General features: G+C 53.8%; 1 protein-coding gene and 1 long non-coding RNA gene across 2 annotated transcripts in view; one reads left to right on the top strand and one right to left on the bottom strand.

Moving 5' to 3' along the window:
• Positions 1-7,566: 7,566 nt before the first annotated feature.
• On the bottom strand, positions 7,567-10,797 carry LOC109245548 (uncharacterized). Its single transcript, XR_008423607.1, has 2 exons — positions 10,599-10,797; positions 7,567-10,275 (listed from the first exon to the last, which is right to left on the bottom strand). It is a non-coding gene; the product is annotated as an uncharacterized LOC109245548 (long non-coding RNA).
• Positions 10,798-11,037: 240 nt separating this feature from the next.
• Positions 11,038-20,569, top strand: part of ZC3H18 (zinc finger CCCH-type containing 18) — a 59,429-nt gene continuing 49,897 nt past the window's right edge. The window contains 2 exon segments of the mRNA XM_053906748.1: positions 11,038-11,232; positions 18,242-18,801. Of these exon segments, the coding sequence (XP_053762723.1) occupies positions 18,256-18,801 (546 nt within the window). The 5' untranslated portion in view covers positions 11,038-11,232; positions 18,242-18,255.

Raw genomic sequence — 20,569 nt, forward strand, 5'->3', positions numbered from 1 at the left:
ACGACACGCTCAGTGTGCGTCGCCTGCAGCTCATTTCAGAACGGGGACTGTGGCTTGGGAGGGGGAATGGCTGGGTCAGGGGCAGGACTAGAGCCCAAGTCTGGGGACTCTGGGAGGCAGGGGTGCTGCCGTGTGCCCCATGGGGGGCATGGCTGCCACACCTCTTGGCTAGCCCTCAGGAGGAGAGCCCAAAGGGACCCCTCAGCTGGCCCAGGAAGCAGGGCTCCCAGACTGCTTCCCCCACATGGCCAGGGGCCTGGCTTTTCTGAGACATTTAAAATACAGATTTCAGAGGCGCCTGGGTGGCTCAGCTGGTTGATTGTCCGACTCCAGCTCAGGTCATAATCTCAGTTTGTGAGTTCGAGCCCCACGTCGGGCTCCGTGCTGACAGCTCAGAGCCTGGAGCCTGTTTCGGATTCTGTGTCTCCTTCTCTCTCTGCCCCTCCCCTGCTCATTCTCTGTCTCTCTCTCTCTCTCAAAATTAAATAAACACTTAAAAAACATTTTAAAGGCACCTGGGTGGCTCAGTCGGTTTAGCACCAACTTCAGTTCAGGTCACGATCTCACGGGTTTGGGCCCCGCGTTGGGCTCTGTGCTGACAGCTCAGAGCCTGGAGCCTGCTTCAGATTCTGTATCTCTCTCTCTGTCCCTCCTCTGCTCGCACTCTGTCTCTCAAAAATAAATGTTAAATTTTTTTTTTAATTTTAAATGCAGATTTCAGGGGGCACCTGGCTGGCTTAGTCGGTACAGCATGCGACTCTTGATCTCGGGGTCGTAGGTTGTAGGGGTCACAGGCACACACCTCAGAACCAAGGAGGGACCCTGTTAGTGTGTGTATTCCTGGCCACCAACTTGAATGACCAGCAGCAGTGCCCTTGAATGTGTGTTTTAATAGACCTCTCCTCCAGAAACTCTGATGACCCCTAGTGACTTTCTCTTCTTTATTTTTTCATTTTGAAACATAACGTACACATGAAAAGGTGCACCAAACATAAATTACTGGTTGAATCAATAAAGTGATCGTGTAGGTGACCACTACCCCTGCCCTCCCTATGCAGATGGCCACCACTTCTCTGGCTTACAGCCCCAAATGCCGTCCTTCACCTTGCCTGCCCGGGACCTTTCTATAACCAGAAGTAAACCACGCATAATTATTTGTGTGCTGCCTCTTCCCAGCATCACGTTGAGAGATCCATCCCCACCGAGCGTGACTGTAGCCCGTCCATTTCCACTGCTGTGTAATGTTCTGCCCTAGGATTCTCTGCAATATGTCCGTGCGTGACAGGCTGTCGATGGACTTCTGGCTGGTTTCCTGTTTGGGGGAATCACAGACGACACAGCTAGACGCTTCTGCACACAAGCTCAGACTGAGTGGCATTTTCATCAACATGGCTCCAAAACTGTGATTTCCAGGACCTGGCTGAACTCGGGACCACAGAGATGAGTGGAGAGGGGAGAGGGCTGACGGGGAGGGGAAAGGGTGGCAGGAGATACCCATACATGGCAGGCCTGGTCCCTCCTGCTTCTAAGCATGGCACCCCAGCTCCCCACTGGGGCTGCCGGGAACGTCTGGGAAGGCTCTGACCCCATGAGCCCCGGTCGCATGGCAGGCTCATTGTTCCCAGACACAGAGCCTGTCTCCCGCCATCCCTGCTGCTGCCTCCTCCAGCGGCGGGCCACACCTCTCCTGCCCTCCTTCAGGGAGACCCACCCGAGATTTCAGCCCATGGACAGCTCCAGGCGCTGTCCTCCCTTGCTGGTGCTGAAACCACCTGCTGCCTTATCCTGCGTCCTTCCAGACGGAACCAGAGGCACGGTGACCTCAGGAGAGAACGGAATCAAATGGCGTGGAAGGCGGCAACACACCCATCTACACCAAGGCCCGTGGAAGTGAAAACGGACATCCAGACAGGGAGAGCGGCTCGCCCAAATCACGCAGTTAACGCTAGTAAATGAAATCGGCACAAACAGCTAAGACTCGTGACCACTCACCACACCCCACGAGCTGTGCTAAGTGTTTGTGTGCAGAGTGTCTCGGTCGGCCCTATGGGGCAGGACACCCTTCACAGCGGAGAAGCAGCAGAGCTGGGACAAGAACCTACATCTTCAGCCTCACGCCGGTCCTTTCCTCTACTCCACTCCCCTTGCCCCTGATCCTGGGGAGTCCTCCCTCTGTCTAGGATAGGAAAGACACCACCAGAGCAGCAACAGCTCCAACACCCAGAATGTGTGCAGAGAGTGCTTTCACTCTGCCTTGAATTCTCCCACGACCGGCTCGCCCGCACTGTAGACAGACCGCGTTTGCAGACGTTTGCATCTCCGCCCTCTGTGTGCCCCAGGAAGCCGGCAGCCAGCAGCCTCTCACCACCCGCAGCAAAGAAGCCTCCAGGGGCATCTCCTGGGGTCACGTAGCAGTTACATAGCTTTTGTTTGTAATAAGACAACTCACTGACAACTTAAATATCCATTCAGACTGGAAAGAACTCGATGCTGTGTTCCCACATGAGACTAACGGGCTGTCAAGACCGATGTCGTAGGAAGTACCAGTTGGCACGGAAAGGCGCTCACAACAGAGTGAGTGGAAGAGCATCTGTAAATAACTGGTGAGCATCGTCTCCTATTCTCAAATGTGTTCATACCTAACAGCAGCCATCTGCCGGGGGCATACCAGAGGTCAGGCACTGGGCACAGCCCGTGGCACATTGTAGCTGTCACGAGCACCCCCCTATGGTGACAACTGTTATTGTCACCGTTTTTCAGAAGAGAAAGCAGAGCGTCAGAAGGCGAGCTAGTGGAGGGCAGAGTGGACATATGAACCCAAACCCATCCCTCTACAAAGTAGGTGTCCTCAGCCACAGCGCTGGGCGGCCACTCCCACCCCCGAGGCTCTGGACACGCCCGGATCCTGTCACATACCAGGGCCCAAATCGCCTTATTTATCTGTCTGTATCTATAAAGGTGGGTTTGTTCTGTAATTTAGAAAAAAATGACAAAAAAATGTTTGCCCTTTTCATGACAACCCTCCTACATTTGGTCCCGAGGAGCAGGGCAGGGTGTGGGCAGGAAAGGCCACTTTGCAGGGATTGGAGGTGAGCCACAGTGAGACTTCTAGAATGTCACCTCTAAGTCCTCAGACTTAGGGACTTGGCAATCAGTGAAAACATCCAGCTGGGGGTGGGGACTCAGGGAAGGAGGGGTTCCGAATGTGAGTTGCAGATGGCACATCCCAGGGCATGCCCCATGGGCCCTGAGGAGGGAAGTTGTGTCAGAGTGAGCCCCCAAAGAAACACACAGGTGTTCAGCTGGTATGCATCAGTGCGGCTTCCTCGGCCACTAAATTGCCACGTGACTCCCATACTAATGTCAACATGTCAATAACCAAGGGCCCTCTACCTCAGCCGACTGGACCCTCCTTGGAAACTTCTGGACCTCTTCCATGGCCCAGGAACCAAAGGGTTAATGTCTGGCACCACAGCTGTGACCCTTCTGGCGGTGGAAAGCCATGCTGTCTGGTGCTAATCCTGGGTGTTTGGCAGTGGGTTCTGCTGATGGTAGGAGGTGCTCATAGAAGCTGGGGCGACGTTTGTGCAACGGAAGATGGGACAAGGCTGCTGGCATAGAGACGTAGGCAGGCTGGTGCCAGAAGGAGGGAAAGTCACATTCAGGTGGTACACTCATCAAGGGCTGGGGGCCTCATGGGTGCAGACCCCAGGTCCCAGGTGCGAGGGAGCATCTGTGGCCTTGGCTCTCTGGAACTGGGCTGCGAAGACAGTCGCTTCATTATCGTGCACACTTGAGGGCCCGCCGGGCTCCTCCGGGTGGTTCCTCTGTGCCTGATGACGGTGGGACAGCGGTCGTCTGGTCTCCTGGCTGGTGCCTCGCAAGGAGGACTGGCAGGCTCGGGTTGGCTGGGACAGCAGAGCCCTGCCCTCCGTGCCATCTCGGGGCCTCTGCCTCTGCACGCGGCCACTCCAGCAGCGAAGCCGGACGTCCTACAATAGCTCAGGGCCCCCAAGAGCACAGACGTGGGGCTCCAGGCCTTCCCAGCACACCTTGCCTTTCCCTCCCCCACCAGCCCAAGCCGTGGTGGGCCAGCCCGGATGGCGGGGCTGCTCCACAGCGCGAGTCCCAGCGGGCAGGGCTCCTTGGGGCCATCTTGGAGACGGGCGACCATAGTCCCCTTGTTTTCCAGAAAGGCTTCACTGACAACTGGGGTGCGGAAAGCCACTGGTTGGCTTGCGGCATGGAACCAGGGTGCCGTGCCCACACTGCCACTGTGGGAAGAAGTCCTGGCCCTTGGTAAAGGCTTCGAGATGGGAACCAAACTGACATCCGTTCATGCAATCATTCGGTCATTTCTTCACTCGTTCAGCCACACCAGAGAGGAGCGGGCTGCAGCCACGGCTCAGCTGGGTCTGAGGTTGTCCCAGGATGTCTCAAGGGAGGAAAGGGAAACAGCTGGGTGGGGTCGGTGCCGGGCACCCCTCAGGAGTCTGGGACAAAGCCTGGAGAGGACAGGGGTCCCCCAGGAGTCAGGCCCCCCGGCAGCGGAGACTTGATCTCTCTCGCTACCACACTGTGTCTGCGTAGGGGCTGTGACAGGAGGGTGGGGTCCCCACCCAGACAGAACCAGCGGCCCTTCCTGCAAGCTGCATCCATAGTTGTCTCGCAGAAGTGAATTCCAAATACAGAAAAAGGCCCCCCAAAATTTGTGTGCTCCATTAATGTTCCAGGGAAGCCAGAGGAAGAGCTTCTAAACGAAGATGAAAGGGAATGTGTGTGTGGGTGCAAGCGTGCGAGTGCCCCTCCCCATGTGGGAATAGACAGCGTTTGAATATCCAGGAGCCTGAGGCCCGTCCTGCCTTCCGGCATCATCCACATGGCAGCCCAAGAATGAGAAGGGCTGAGGGGCTCTGGCAGGGGGAGCCGCACCCCCCCCCCCCCTCACCTCCCTTCCCACATCCCATCCCCAGGCGTGCAGAACACCTGGGTTGGCGTGCCCTCTGGTGGCAGCTTGAGAAAACAGCAGAGGCTCATGCGGGCATTGCCACCTTGAAGTGTGAAAGTCCAGTGTTGCACCTCCCCGCCCCCGCTGCCCGCCAACAACGGTCAAAGCCGGACGTACATATGCACATACTCATATGCGCACACATATACGTTTGGAGGGCAGCCGACGCTGGCAGCCGTAGGGCTATGACCTTGAGCAAAGAGAAACAACGAAGTGAACCCTGCGTGCACCCTGCGGCGGGGTGGGGGGGACAGACGGCAGCAAGCGCGGCCTTACTGAGCTGAGGAGACAGGGTCTAAACCATCTGGAGCTTGAGGGGAAAGCCTGGAGAAGGAGCCCAGAATCCTGAGCACGAACCCCTCAGGCCACGGCTGCCCCCTGGGCTGCCTGGACTGGGGGAGAGTGTGACAACTGGCAGAGAAGGGCAGTGAGCGGGCGTTCAGCAGCAGCGTGGCAGCGGGAGCGACAGGTTGTAGATCAAGCCCATGGACACTGAGTTGGGCAGACGGAGCAGACGGTCCTCTGAGCGCGCAGGGGCTCCACTCAGGAGTACGAGCCACAATCCGGGAAACAAACCAGCCCTTGCGAAACCCAGCAGCAACGCTTAATTAACAGGGCCCGGGGATCCGCTGAACCCGCTCGCCCAGAAGGCCTCACCCTCCCTGGGAGCGCGTAAGGCCGCCCCAGCACTCCACAAAAATTTATCCACCACGTCCAACATCAAATAAAAAGTACAAGGCATGCTATAAAAGGGGACCAGATCACCGAAAATCAAGAGGAAAAGCAACAGAGCCACCCACAGGTGACTAGGGGTAGAAGCCATCAGATGAGGTTTTAAAATCACTGACATGCGGCACCTGCGTGGCTCAGTCGGTTAAGCGTCCAACTTTACCTCGGGTCATGATCTCATGGTTCGTGGGTTCGAGCCCTGCGTCGGGTTCTGTGTGGACAGCTTAGAGCCTGGAGCCTGCTTCGGAGTCTGTGTCTCCCTCTCCCTGTGTACCCTTCCCCTGCCTGTGCTCGCTGGCGCTCTCTCTCTCTCTCTCAAAAATAAATATTTTAAATCACCAACGTGAAGCTCTCTTCGTGTCGCCCCCCTGCTCACGAGGGCACGTGGCTTCCTCCTCCCCCTTCAAAGGGGCAGTCAATGCCCTTTGTGGAAGCAGCTTCACCTGCACAGATATTAGAGGCATACACTTGACGTTCACATACTGCAATGTTTAACAATTACAATATTATACGTATTGTACACTATTGCAAACAGCTGTAAACTGTTTTTTCTGTTTCTGTTTCTGTTTTTTTCCCTTGTTTTTTTTGGTGATTACTGCGAAATCTTCTGTATCCTTGTTCGTGTCTCCCAGAGGCCACGGGCAAGAGCACCACAGTCCCGTGGTTCTTGCCCTCCAGGGGCATCGGATCCCCAGGCGTGTGGAAGGGCAGCCTGCCAGCCCCACTGCCAGAGTTCCTGATGCAGCAGCTCGGGGCAGGGCCTGAGAATGTGCATTCCTCTTTTAAAGAGAAAACATAATGATAATGATGATGAAAGTATAATGATACATAATATTAGCCTTGGAGCGGGGAAGGCTTTTTTTCCAAGCTTTTTAATTCCAGTACAGTTAACACACAGCATCATATTAGTTCTAGGTGCACAATACACTGATTCAACAATCCCATACATTACACAGTGCTCATCATAAGTGAACTCTTTAATTCCCGTCACCTGTTTCGCCCATCCCCCCCTCCCGCCCCCCCCCACCACCCCCGCCCCCCCCCCAGTCTGGTAACTATCAGTTTGTTCTTTATGGTTGAGTCTGTTCCTTGGTTTGTCCCTTTTTTCCCCCTTTGTTCCTTTGCTTTCTTTCTTAAATTCCACATGTAAGTGAAATAATACGGTATTCATCTTTCTCTGACTGGCTCATTTCACTTAGTCTTTTTTAAAAATTTTTTTAATGTTTATTTATTTTGGGGAGAGAGACAGAGCCCGACAGAGCAGGGGAGGGGCAGAGAGAGAGGGAGACACAGAATCTGAAGCAGGCTCCGGGCTCTGAGCTGTCAGCACAGAGCCCGATGCGGGGCTCGAACCCACAGACTGTGAGATCATGACCTGAGCCGAAGTCGGACGCTTAACCGACTGAGCCACCCAGGTGCCCCGAGTGCTTCTCATTTAAAAATTTTTTAAATTTTATTTAAATCCAAGTAAGTTAACATATAACGTGATAATTTCAGGAGTAGAATTTAGTGATTCAACGCTTACATATAACACCCAGTGCTCATCCCAACAAGTGCCCTCCTTAATGCCCATCCCCCATCTAGCCCATCCCCCACCCCCCCATCAACCCTGTTTGTTCTCTGTATTTAAGAGTCTTCTGTGGTTTGCCTCCTTCTCTCTTTTTATCTTATTTTTGCTACCCTTCCTTTGTGTTCCTGTTTCTTAAATTCCACATGTGTGAAATCATATTTATCTTTCTCTACTTTGCTTAGCATCATATACTCTAGTTCCATCCACGTTGTTGCAAATGGCAAGATTTCATTCCTTTTGATCACTGAGTAGTTTTCCATTCTATATATACCACATCTTGATTCATCAGTCAGTGGACATTTGGGCTCTTTCCATACTTTGTTGTCGATAGCGCTGCCATAAACACTGGGGTGCGTGTGCCCCTTCGAAACAGCACACCTGTATCCCTTGGATAAATGCCTAGTCGTGCAATTGCTGGGTCGGAGGGTAGTTCTAGTTTTAACGTTTTGAGGAACGTCCACGCTGTTTCCCAGAGCGGCTGCACCAGTGTGCATTCCCACCAACGGTGCAAGAGGGTTCCCCTTTCTCCACATCCTCGTCATCGTCTGTTGTTTCCCGAGTGGTTGATTTTGGCCGAGACCGTGCGTTCCTAACAGGTCCCGTGTTGCTGAAGCCCGACTCCACTTTGGGCCGCCCGCCTAGGGTCATGTTTTTGGCCACAGAGCACTGCTCCCAATATGCCTGCGGTTCTCCAAAGTGGTTGTAGCCCAATAGAGACCACCACGCTTGAGAGGTTCAGACCCAGTGACCTCAGGGCACCGTCCCAGCTGTCCCAGCTCAGTGGTAGCAGCGCTCTCATGCGGCTAAGTAGTGTTAATGCACGCCCGTTGGCTTTGACTGACCCGATGGCCCCGGCCAGATGGGATCACGTGTGTTGACGCACTGAACATGGCAGGAGAATGCCTGCCAGTCAGGGTCAGAGGGGCTGCTAGTGACGCTGACTCCAAATGACCCGGGTGGATAAGACAGATGTTTATGTTTCTCTTGCAGAACAGTCACACCCAGAGTAACTTCACCTGGAGACACCTCATTTGTGATGTCACAGAACGCCTGGGATCTGCGGTCCACCTGCCGGGGTGAAACCCCAGCTGTGCGCCCCTACGCCTTCTACCTCCTCAACTATAAAAAACAGATCACGGGGGCGGCGGGGGGGGGGGGGGTGCCTCCCAAGGTTCTCACGACAATGCCCAGCACAAGGCCTGCCGTGAGGGAAGAGCTCTGCGAACCGACGACCGTGTGTGCCTGTCACCGCACTCCCTCTTCCTTCTCTTGGGAGGAGGCGGCAGGTGTGAACAGCCCCACTTTATAGAGCAGGGAAACTGAGGCTCACAGGGACACTGTTCATATGCTGACACCCAGGGCCTCTGGCTCAAAGCACAGAGGTGCCGTGGTGTTTACGTTCAGAGACACCCGGGTTCTGATCCCACCTCAGCCATTTTCTGTCTTTCTAGATGCTGCTCCCCCAACACACACCCCCACCCCAGATGCTGCAAACACTGTGATTAGAGACTCGTGCCTGACCAGGAGCTCATAGCTGTGCTGCGTAGACAGTCAAGGTTCTGGGAGAAGGTCCATCATCAACGAGGCCTGAAGAACGATCAACGTTAGGCGGGGAGATGTAGGAGCAGCGTCCCAGGCAGAAGAATGACACATGTAAACACCTGGTGGCACAGGAAGTGTGCCGCAAATTGAGGGCAAAGAAGGAACACGTGCTGGAGGGACAGGCTGGGCAGGTCACGGAGCGGGGACAGCACGCCCAAGGGTTCAGGTCTGATCTGGGGACAGGGGGAGCCGCTGGAGGGGCCTCAGGCTGGAGCAGTGACATTATAGGCAGGTGACTCTTGGTGTCCAGGAGAGGATGGGGGCAGGGCACAGTGACAACAAGGGAACCAGGTCTGGAGCTGCAGCTTTAATCCTGGCAGGTGGTGACGGTGGTTGGAGAAAAGGGAGGGTGGTTGGAGATTCATTGAGGAGGTAGAATCGCGGACAGAGTTCTGGAGGCTGGCACCCCAAGAACAGGGAGCTGGTGTGGTCAGGTTCTAGTGAAAGCCCTCTTCCAGGGTTGCAGATGGCACCTTCTTGTGCCCTCCCGTGGCGGCTGGAGGAGGAGACAGAGAACTCTTTGCTCTCTCTTCTTAAAAAGGCTACATTCCTTTATGTGGCTCAGTAATATTCTACTGGACGGATAGACCGTATCTACCTATCATCACTTGATGAACACGTAGGTAGTTTCCCCTCGTGGCTGTTGTGAATAAAGTTGTTACCAACATCCATTCGTGTACAGATGTCTGTGTGCACAGGTTTCATTTCTCTTGGTTCAGCAACCTGGGAGTGGCATTGCTGGGTGATATGGTAACTCGTTTCTTCCCTGGCTCATTTGTTCAGATGACATGGGGCAAACATCTATGAGTTCACGCAACTTCACGGCGTGCCAGACTTATTTGCGGCTGAACAGTGGCAGACTGCACCAAGGAGGAGCTGTTAGTATTTATTGCGAATTTTCTGGAGGAGGAAGATGGCTGAATGAAGGCCTGCTCTGCTTAGCACATCCCCAAATCCTTAATTACACCCAGAACCCACTACATAATCTGCAGGACCCAGCGCAAAAGGAAACTTGGTTCCCTTGTTGGCAAACGATTAAAACTCCTAAGGCCAAGACTGCCGGGCATTCAACCAAGCCCAGGACCTTCCTCTCTAAAATGGAAAGTGCCTTCAGAGGGGGGAGCATGGGACTCTTGATCTGGAGGTCCTGAGTTTGAACCCCACCTTGGGGGTAGAGATCACTTAAAAATAAAATCTTAGGGGCGCCTGGGAGGTTCAGTCAGTTGTGCTTCCAACTTCAGCTCAGGTCACGATCTTGTGGTTCGTGGGTTCTAGCCCCTCATCAGGCTCTGTGCTGACAGCTCAAGGTCTGGATCCTGCTTTGGATTGTGTCTCGCTCTCCCTCTGCTCCTTCACCGTTCACACCCTTTCAAAAAAAATTAATAAATTAAATTTTTTTTTTTTAAAGTGCTGTGTTTGGCCCTCCGCAGGGTGGCCCCACCCCGAGGGGCTGTGCCCACAGCTGGTGAGCTGCCAAAAATGCTCCAGGTGCCACGTGACGTCCTTCTGATACACTGATCATTCTAGTAATAGGGAGAGCTGTTTATTCCCGCGGAAATGAAGTTGTTAAGCGCTGATATTTAATCTCAGTATCTGAGAAATGATTAATCTCTGCGTTGAGCTGATTATTTTTACGAAACCGGAAACGGTTACAATTTGTAAGCTCTGACATTTAAACTCAATACTCACAAAGGATCAATTCTGTGTTGAGTCGCTTACACTCAATGAACATAAGCGATGCAATCCGACGGAAGCCGCGAAAACTGTCGGGGCTCTGCCGTTTCAGCTCAGTGCGGGAAAACACGAGTAACTTTGCGCCGGGCGCGCACATCCGCGTGGCGGGAGCTCACGGGTCCGCGGGAAGAAGGCGAGGCCGCCGGGCGGGAACCAGCGGCGCGGGGCGTCACGTGACCGCGCGGCGCGGCCAGCTCGCCCCGCCCCTCGCAGGCGTGTTCGGGCGCCCGGCCGCGCGTGGACTCGGAGACACGCCCCAGGGCGGGGGCTTGGGCGGCGCCTGCGCCGTGGCAGGCTCAGGCAGGCGCGCGCCGCGGGGGTGGGGCCGCGCGGAGGCGGCCGCGCGGAGGCCGGAAGGAAGCGGGCGGAGGGCGGGGCGAGGGAGGGAAGCCCGCCGGCCCGCAGGACGACCGTCGCGGCCTGATGACGTCGCACAATGGCCGGCCCCCGCGGGTAGTGGAGCCCGTTTGTTCCGCCCGCGTCGCGCCTCAAGCCGGAGCCTGTGAGGAGCGGAAGGGCCGAGGGACGTCTTCCCCGCGCCGCCCCGACGCCAGCGGAGCCGTGGCCCCCTCCCCGCCCTCGCGCTGAGGTAAGTGTCGGCGGCGGCGGCGGGGAGGCCGGGCCGGCGGGGAGGAGGCCGAGGCGGCCGGGCGGGGAGCGTGGCGGCGGCGCGGAGCAGAGGCCCGGGAGCTCCGGCGCCGCCGCCTCCGGGGAGCGCTCCGGGCTGCGTCCCCGGCCGAGCGTGGCCCTCGGGCCCTGGGAAGGGGTCCCCGAAACACACACGATCCCGCGTTCAGTCCGCTGCGAGCCGGCCCACGGGGCCCTGGAACCCACTCAGACCCCGAACTCCCCGCGGCCGCCTGTGCGCCCAGCGGTGGAGTCGATACTCCCGAAGCTGTCATTTCTCTTCCGGGACATTCGCGTGGCACATGTTTGCCGCCCACAGCAGGAGTAGCGGGGGGAGGCACGCAGGTTCGCCCGGCGGAGGAGGCCAGCCAAGACCGGGGATGGGCTCTTCGGGAACTTTGAGCTCTCTGGAGCCTCCCGGAACTTGCTCCCTCAGCTTCACGGTGCACAGGTTGGATGTTTTGGCTGTGCCCCAACGCGCGCGCCACTCTTAGGAACAAACTTAACTCCTTAAGTTAGGAGCCCGGAGGATGCCGAGTCCTTTGGAAAAACTCACTTCCAGCCTTGCATCTGCTGAAAGTTAAGTTTTGTCGAATACTTTGTGACAGCTAATTTGCCGAGTAGTGTGGCCGATCGTTTTAAGAGAGCGCTGTTCAACAAGGTCTTTGGCAAGAGTGGGGCAGTCTTCTGATCCGTTTGGGGAAAATGGAAGAAGGGAGTGCTTGGCCTCTGTAGCACTGTCTGGGGGCAGAGCAGCGTCTCGTCATTTCTTCTTTGAGACTCACCTCCCCTGTTGCCTGTGGATGGGAGTCTTGGCCCGAGAATTTTACAGCCTGAGCACGGGTGTGGAGCGCAGCCAGCTCTGTGTCCCAAAGGCTGGAACTCCTCCCTGGTTTGGGGTGGGAAATGCTCACATGTTGTAAGAAAGCTCGGTGGAATCCTTTCAGAGAGCAAACAGGTAAGCTGTGGCCTTGCTCGTGTTTAAGAAGGTTTTTTTTTTTTTACTTTTTCACAGCTACAGATCGTCTCAAGGTGAGTGCTTCTTTCCTGAGGAGTTTTTGGTGGTCAGGCTTAGTCCGGTTGGGGATGGTGTCTGTCACCAGTCTTGACATCCTTCCTTTAGATGTTGTGAACCTGTGACGTTTTGAGTCAGGATTGTAACTGGATGTACCAGAACTTAGACCTTCAGATAGGGATTGCTCTATTAAAAGTTACCTTCCTGAAAGGTTATGCTTGTATTTCACGGGTGCTCCTTTGCCACAGCCTCCTGAGAACTCTTGTTTTGGCCGTAAGTACCTGCGTCGGGTGAGAAGATTAGTCCCATTCGATAGTCGTACCCTGCATTTAACCAGAAGTCCTCTTACGTGGCTTAGTCGCTCCTCTCCTGGGTTTCCTGAGATCTCTCGAGTGACCTACCTTGAGAGGACGAGCGTCTGCGGCCACTAGAGCGTGAGAAGAAAAGGTCCCAAACGTCGCTCAAAAAGAGAAGTTCCCAAAACGTTCTGCACTTTAGCGTTGCTATTGGAATCCGTGCGCAGCCCTCCAGACTCCAGAGTGGCCGCTGGGTGACGAGACTCCACTCACTGCACGTCTGAGTTCTGGTATCGTCTTCTAAAAATGAGCGCTTCTTTCCAGTTTCTGGTATGCAACAGGTAGTTTATCAAGTAACAAGATGTTGTCATTTAGCCAACAAGCATTTATCAAGTGTCACCTGCCCAAAGCAGCCTGCAGTGGAAACACGGTGACGGATGGACACTTGTCATTCGGTTCTCTGGGCAAGTGCACCATCTTGGGAGTCAAAGGTTCTAAACTTTGCCAAGAATCCTCGGTTACAGGGTGATTGTGTGAGAAGAGCCGAGTAAAAACTCCGAGCCCAGGAGTTGGTGAAGACGTGACAAGAGCCCGTGTCACTGTCTGCATCCGTAGGCTGCGTGTTCTTCCTGGCATGTGGCCCGGGGTGTGCACTCACATGGCTGCCACGCCGAGTTCGTCTCCAAACAGGACATAGGTGCCCCGAGAGACGGTGAGCCTGCCTGGCACGGGGCCTGGAAGGCAAGCCTTCTTCTGACCCCCGGTGACACTTCTCTTCCGGGCAGCAGGGTGTGACTCGGGTTGTTTCTAATACGCAGGTTCTTTGGCGTGTTTTTCTGTGCAGCGTGTTCACCTGTGAGCAGCCTCATACCGTAAAATCCCAAGGGGCTCCCCAGGTAAAGACGAGAGGCGACTCCTCAGGAAATTATCAGGGCCTTCTAAGGGGGATCATACGTCCCAGTGTGCCTAGGACAGCACCTCCTAACGGCTGTTGTAATTGTTCATAGTGCCCCCCCCCCCCCCCCCCCCGCTTCAGTCTCAACCGTGACCCCGTTTAGACAGTAAAGTACGTGGAGCCGTGCTACTCGGTGCCAGCTGTCTGCTGAGCTTGGGGAGTAGAGAGGTGAGTCTGAACCCTTCGCCTCAGGTACTCCATGTAGGGTGGGGGCGGGGCCCGCCGACAGACTTTGCAGACCAACAGTTGTGGACGGCGTGGTAAGTATGGATTTGGAGTACGGTAACGTACAGTATACTTAAGGCACCAGCTCTTAATCTGGGGACAGCGGATGGACCCCAGGGGGTCTTGAACTCCCTAAAGTGGAAGATACGTTGCACATACTCTCGTTTTTCTAGGGACGCGAGCCCTCCCTGCTCTCCTAAAGGCTAAGCACCACTACCAGAGAACACTGGGCTGCCCCCAAAGAGGCGGACTTTTTACTCCGCTCTTCTCGCACAGTCACCTGTAACTGAGGATTCTTGGCAAAGTTTGGAACCTTTGACTCCCAAGATGGTGCACTTGCCCAGAGTGGCGGGTGCACGGGGCCTTAGGTAGCCCTGCTGCCTTCTGGTCAGCTCTGAAAACTGCCTTTGAGAGTCAGGAAGTTAGCTTTGTGTCCTTGGAATGTTGAATTGATTTCCACAATTTACACCGTGGGGGGTGTGCACTCAATAAGGACTTCTTAAAGTGACTTTCCTGCCACAGTGCTCCAGCATCTCCAGATGGGAATCTGAGTCTGCGTTGCTCACGGGGCCGGTATAACGGTGTGCACCTTTGGGGGTTCTTCTCTTGGATTTCTGTTTAGCTTCTGTGCCTAAGATTCAAACTGCAGACGAGCTTAAAATGACTGGTGTCACAAGTTGGGTCTTCATATGTTCATAACTGGTTTTTAACTAATGGACTACGTAAGTGCTATGTTAATTGTTCCACATATATGAAAATGTGGTTTTGTAGAAGGGCTAAGAAGTTATAGATGGATCAGCACAAAGCCTTAAAAGGGAGGAAATAAAAACAGGCAGACTCTACTGGTTCAGTAGCAGTCCCCAGTTTATGTGTAGGTTCTGTTCCCCCAAAAAAGAGTTTACAAAATCAGTTTGGAACTCAGGTCCCATTTCCTATAGAAGCAGTGGCAAAACGTAGGGGTGGGTTCCTCGGCGGGTAGCACGCGCTCACGCAGAGTACGGGGTTCTGTAATTGACCACACGCTCCGGGTGCAGTTCTGACTTGCGGTCCCTAGATACCCACTCCGTGGCCATGCGGCCTAGGTCTCCTTATCTGTGACGGGGAACATGGTTTATTTGGAAGGCTGACAGGGATTGGTCAGGTGCCTGACACGGGGGGAAGGGGGGGGGGTCATCTCTCAGCAGGCGGTGGTGGCTGTCAGCTTCATTGCAGAGTTGTTTCAGTGATCCAGTCTTGAATCGAGTAGACAGCTGTTTGTTGGATGAAACCATGAATGAATTAACTCCTAAGTGCTCGCAGAGACTGGAAGTGTGTCTGACGGGTGATAGGAGTCTGGTTCTTAGAAGTTGGGGAGTACCTTTACTTCTCACCAGTTCAGTTCAGATTCAAATGTGTGGAGCCTCTGTCAGGCACATGATCAGGCTTTAGCTCATCTAATTGTTACAATCTTGCAAAATAGATACTCTTGTCCCTATATTTCAGATGAAGAGACATACTGAGGTGTGTCCCGAGGTGTGCCCAAGGTCCCGACTCTAGGAAGCTGGGGTCCAGGTCTAACACAGAGGCCACACTGTTGCACTGGGTGTCCCATTGAGATGCAGCCCCCCAGCGGGTAAACTGCCCACTTTTTGCATTAGTTTGGGTATTTGAAGTTAGGTACTGTGTTTCTTCCATTTATTACTCTAGGATTTGATTTCAAGTTCCCAAAGTATAAAAGGCAGTCTGATTGGATCTAATCATGACAGCGAGACCAAAGTGCAAACCGGTTTGCATATGACCCCCAGAAAAGAGCTGTTACCAGGTTAGGAGAGTTCGTGGCTCTGAACAGGATAGTATGTTGCGAGGCCAGTGGCGGGCTTGGAAGGTATTTTCTGCAGCCTATCAGTTGTGTGATTTTTAATCTAGTTTGAGGGGACATTTAATTTTAGATAACAGTCGATTGATTTAAGTGGGAAGTCATTTTGTTTTCTGGGGTTGCCATCGCACTATAAAATGTGAAAATCAGAATTTGTCAGGTTTCCGGTAGGGGCGTCTGAGGCTCAGTAACCAGCTCCGTGTGACCGGCTGCCCACAGGGCACAGGTCTAGATTCAGCAGCTGCCCCGTGTGGAGAGGTGTCTTGTATATAGCGTAAGAAGATCTGTGCAGAGATGGGCATAGGACTCCTGCACAAAGGAAAAGCTTACTGTCCACCAAGAAAGGGGAAGGGGCCCCGAGTGCTTGTTGCAACCTGGCCCTGTCTGACCGCTGAGCGTGGAAAGTCCTTAGCTTTCAGGCACCTTGCTTATCTCACGGGGGGCAGTAGGCGTGCCGTCTGGGGCAGGGGGGCCTACTTGATATTCAGCAGGGTCCACCATTTGAGGACTGACTTTTAAAAAATTCTCCCCAATAGTCCCCAGTCCTACCTCTGGATAGTACAGTTAGGAAGACTGAAAAGTGAATCATGCTCAAAACTGTGGCTATGAATGGATGATCAGGTTTGTAAATTTCTATTACCGGTGGTCATTTGGTTGATTTATAAAGTGGCAAATTTTAGGTGATTTGTCCTAACGTGTGCTCAATTATAATAATTTCCATTAACTGCAAAAACAGTGTTTCTATCAATTAGGGCACCAGCTCTTGGTATGCATCTTTAAACACAGGTTCTCCTTTCAAAAGTATAAATTTGAAAGATACGTGTTTAATTTTTAGTTACATAAATGCATAAGATAATTTTATATATCTTATTTTTGAGAGAGAGCGCACTAGAGCACGAGCGGAGGAGGGGCCGAGAGAGTGGGGGACAGAGGATCCAAAGCAGGCTCTGTGCTGACAGCCAGCAGGCTGATGCAGGGGCTCAAACCCGTGAACCGTGAGATCACGACCTGAGCCAAAGTCAGACACTTAACTGACTGAGCCACACAGGCGCCCCAATAGTTTTCTGTATTTATTGAAGTATGCAGTCATATGTGTGTGCTTCCAGTACCAAATACCAAGTAGCATGATTGTGACATACATCATCTTAAATAATAACTTTGAAGACTCAGGTGAACGTTGAGCTCTTCGCCATTCCTGCTGTTGCAACAGTGACTCACTCCAGGTTGTGCTGGTGAGTGGTGTTGGTTTCCTGCACATATACTCCGGTCCCACTGTGTGCAGTCTCCAAAATGGAACAGGGACGCCTGAGGGCTCAGTCGGTTGAGCATCCGACTTCGGCTCAGGTCATGATCTCACGGTCTGTGGGTTCGAGCCCCGCGTCGGGCTCTGGAGCTCGGAGCTGGAACCTGCTTCGGATTCTCTGTCTCCCTCTCTCTCTCTCTGCCCCTCCCCTGCTCATGCTCTGTCTCTCTCAAAAATAAACAAACAATAAAAAAATTTTTTTAAGGAAGAAATGGAACAGTATACTGTCTATGGGCATCAAGGTTGGAAAACCAAAAAATATACACTTTAGTATTAAATCCAGATTGGTAAAAATGAAAGTGAGATCTTCTGAAATGACAGTCTTTTTACACGTGAAACTACTCAAACATGTAAAGTTTTCTGCAAGAGTCCTTTTCCGTGATATACCTGTGTTAGGGCGGTGATTCTCCACTTTGCTGTGAGGAAATCACAGGGTGCATGAGTGAGTGCCACCTTCGGGGCGTCTGGTGGTGGCTCCAACGTACAGGTCTCTGAGTAGGCCCCGGGTCTGCATTTTTTTTTAATTTTTTTTTTTTTTAATATTTATTCATTTTTGAGAGTGAGAGAGACAGAGCGTGAGCAGGGGAGGGGCAGAGAGAGAGAGAGGGAGACACAGAATCCGAAGCAGGCTCCAGGCTCCGAGCTGTCAGCACAGAGCCCGACGCGGGGCTCAAACTCACAGACCGTGAGATCATGACCTGAGCTGAAGCTGGACGCTCAACCGACAGCCACCCAGGCGCCCCCAGCTCTGCATTTTTAAAGCTTGTCCTGAGTGATCCTTTGGGACAGTCAGGGCCATGCTTACAGAAGCACGTTCGGGAACAGGAGCTAGCCCATGACCTGGGGACTCCCAAGGCCGGCCAAGGTTTCTGCTTCAGACCCTTGAGGGGTGCCTTCGGTTCTGCTGTCTCGTTCAGTCGTGCAACTTTTCTTGAATTTCAGTTCTTACTCTAAGAATTGAAAAAGCTGTCCCTTGCAACAGCTGTCTTACTACTTTGTTTACCGGGTTGCACTTGTGACAAGAACACCAGGTCTCTGCCAGATCGCTGCAGATGTGAGGCGCTCACCCCCCAGCTTAGTCAGTACATGCAGCCTGGTGGAGACCCCGTGGGTGGTGCTGGCCTCCCGGCCTCCCTGTCGGCGCAGCCAGCAGCAGTGGTCTGTGATCGGGGGCCTGGGGTCTGGAGGAGCCAAGTGCCGGGCCAAGTGCGGGTCCCGGGCCCTCCTGCCGGTCAGGACCGAGTGTGGGCCCGGGAAAACCAGGGCAGATTTGCTTTCCGTTTTGCTAAGTGCTGTGCACCTGCGTTGTTTTTCTTTTGCAGAATTGTGGGTACCGATGGATGTGGCCGAGAGCCCTGAACGGGACCCTCGCTCTCCAGAGGACGAAGAGGAGGAACAGCAGAGGCTCTCGGACGATGACATTCTGAGGGAGAGCGGGTCTGATCAGGACTTCGGCGGAGCTGGGGGGAGGGGTTCCGATCTGGAGGATGAAGACCACGCCGCCCCGGGACTGAGCCAGGAGGAGGAGGAGAGTCACTCTGACGAGGAGGACCAGGACCCAAGCAGAGGCCCCGCGAGCCCCCCTCGCGGGGAGGAAGAGCGCGCGAGCGACCTGAGGGACGAGGCCTCGTCGGTCACCAGGGACCTGGACGAGCATGAGTTAGACTACGACGAGGAGGTCCCCGAGGAGCCGGCCCCTGCCGGGCAGGAGGACGAGGCTGAGAAGGCTGGCGCTGAGGATGACGAGGAGAAGGGGGACGGGGCTCCTGGGGATGAGGGGGCCGCGGGTGCTCACGGCCTGGAAGACAAGGAGCCCCTGGAGACCGCCAAGGAGAAGAGCAAGGAGGACGATGACGGGGAGCTGGACGACGGGGAGCTGGATGTGAGTGGCCGGGCTGGCGGGCGGAGGGAGGAGGCGGGGTGCGGGGCAGTCATGACCACTCTGGGAGCCGTCACCGTGGTAACCCGGGAGTGCCAGACCCGAAGAGGACCAGGCTAGGCCCAGAGAGCTTGGGCCTGCCGGTCAGCAGCTGGCACAAGTCCTGTGGACGCCACCCCCCCCGCCACCGTCTGCTGCTTTGGTGGGAGGGCAGACAGACGCCCGGCCCCGATTGTTTCCTTGAGTTCTAGGTTTGTGTGACAAGACGTCGTTTCTCTCTCTGCTATCTTTAAATAATGTTTGAGTTCACATTCAACTAAAACCATTGTGGATTTTCAGTTCCTGTTAGGTTCTTGAGACTGGTGGGCTCCAGAAGCTTCCTTCCAGTTTTGTCTGTTCTTTCAGGCCTTTTTATCTTTGCCCCCCAGCCCATCCTCTGAGGGTCCCGGCTGGAAGTGTCCCTGAAGGGGCCCTTAGGAATGGATAACAGGTGCATCCGAACACGCCAGCTTTTGATCAAGCCGTCACACTTGGTTACAATTTATTTAAATAATTTGACTTTCAGGTTATGGGGAAGGTATTGCTGACATATCATCTCAGACACGGATAGGCTGGGTTTTCATGATGCATAATCCTGCTGAAAGGACTTTAATCGTGATCTGTCTCTCTCTTTAAGTTTTTTCTTCAAGTTCCAGTTGGTGAACATGCAGCGTGGTGTTAGTTTCAGTGTTCAGTACAGTCATCCAGCATTTCCCTACATCACCCGGTGCTCGGCACGCCACGCGCCTCCTTGATCCCCATCGCCCGTTTCCCCATCTCCAGCCCCCCTCCCCCCGGAACCATCAGCACCCCCGTCCCTTTGCTCTTTTGTTTTGTGTCTTAAATTCCACATACGAGCGAGATCATATGGTGTTTGTCTTTCTCTGACTTATCTCAGCATAATACACTCTAGTTCCGTCCACATTGTTGCAAATGGCAAGGTTTCACTCTTTGGTGGCTGAATGGTATTCCATCGTGTATTACACCCCATCTCCTTTATCCATTCATCAGTCGATGGGCACTAGAGCTGCCTACACAGTTTATCGTAAATATGCCGCGATAAACATGGGGTGCACGTACCCCTTTGAATGAGTGTTTTCGTATTTTGAGGGTAGGTACTTAGTAGTGGGATTACTGGGCTGTAGGGGAGTTAGACCTGGTTTTAACTGTTTGAGGAAACTGCACGCCGTTCTCCAGAGCGGCTGCACCAGTTTACGTTCCCACCATCTGAGCAAGAGGGTTCCCATTTATCCACATCCTCGCCCACACCTGTTGTTTCTTGTGTTGTTGATGTTAGCCATCCTGACAGGTGTGAGGTGGTATCTCAGTGTGGTTTTCATTTGTATTTCCTTGACGTGAGTGATGTTGAGCATCTTTTCATGTGTCTGTGAGCCACCTGGATGTCTTCTTTGGAGAAGTGTCTGTTCGTGTCTTCTGCCCATTTCTTCAATGGATTATTTTCTTGGTGTTGAGTTTTTTAAGTTGTTTTGTTTTATTTGTGTTTTGAGAGAGAGAGAGAGTGTGTGTGTGCGCGTGCCAGCAAGGGAGAATCCCAGGCGGGCACCATGCCTGGTGCGGAGCCCATCTCTGTGACGGTGAGATCACGACCTGAGCCAAAACCAAGAGGTGGGCGCTCAACCGACTGAGCCACCCAGGCGCCCCATAAATTTTATTTATTTAAGTAATCTGCACACCCCATGTGGGGCTTGAGCTCACGGCCCTGAGATCAAGA

The sequence above is a fragment of the Panthera pardus genome, unplaced genomic scaffold (assembly GCF_024362965.1).
Source record: "Panthera pardus isolate Hobbes unplaced genomic scaffold, ASM2436296v1 HiC_scaffold_19, whole genome shotgun sequence".
Classification (NCBI taxonomy): Eukaryota; Metazoa; Chordata; class Mammalia; order Carnivora; family Felidae; genus Panthera; species Panthera pardus.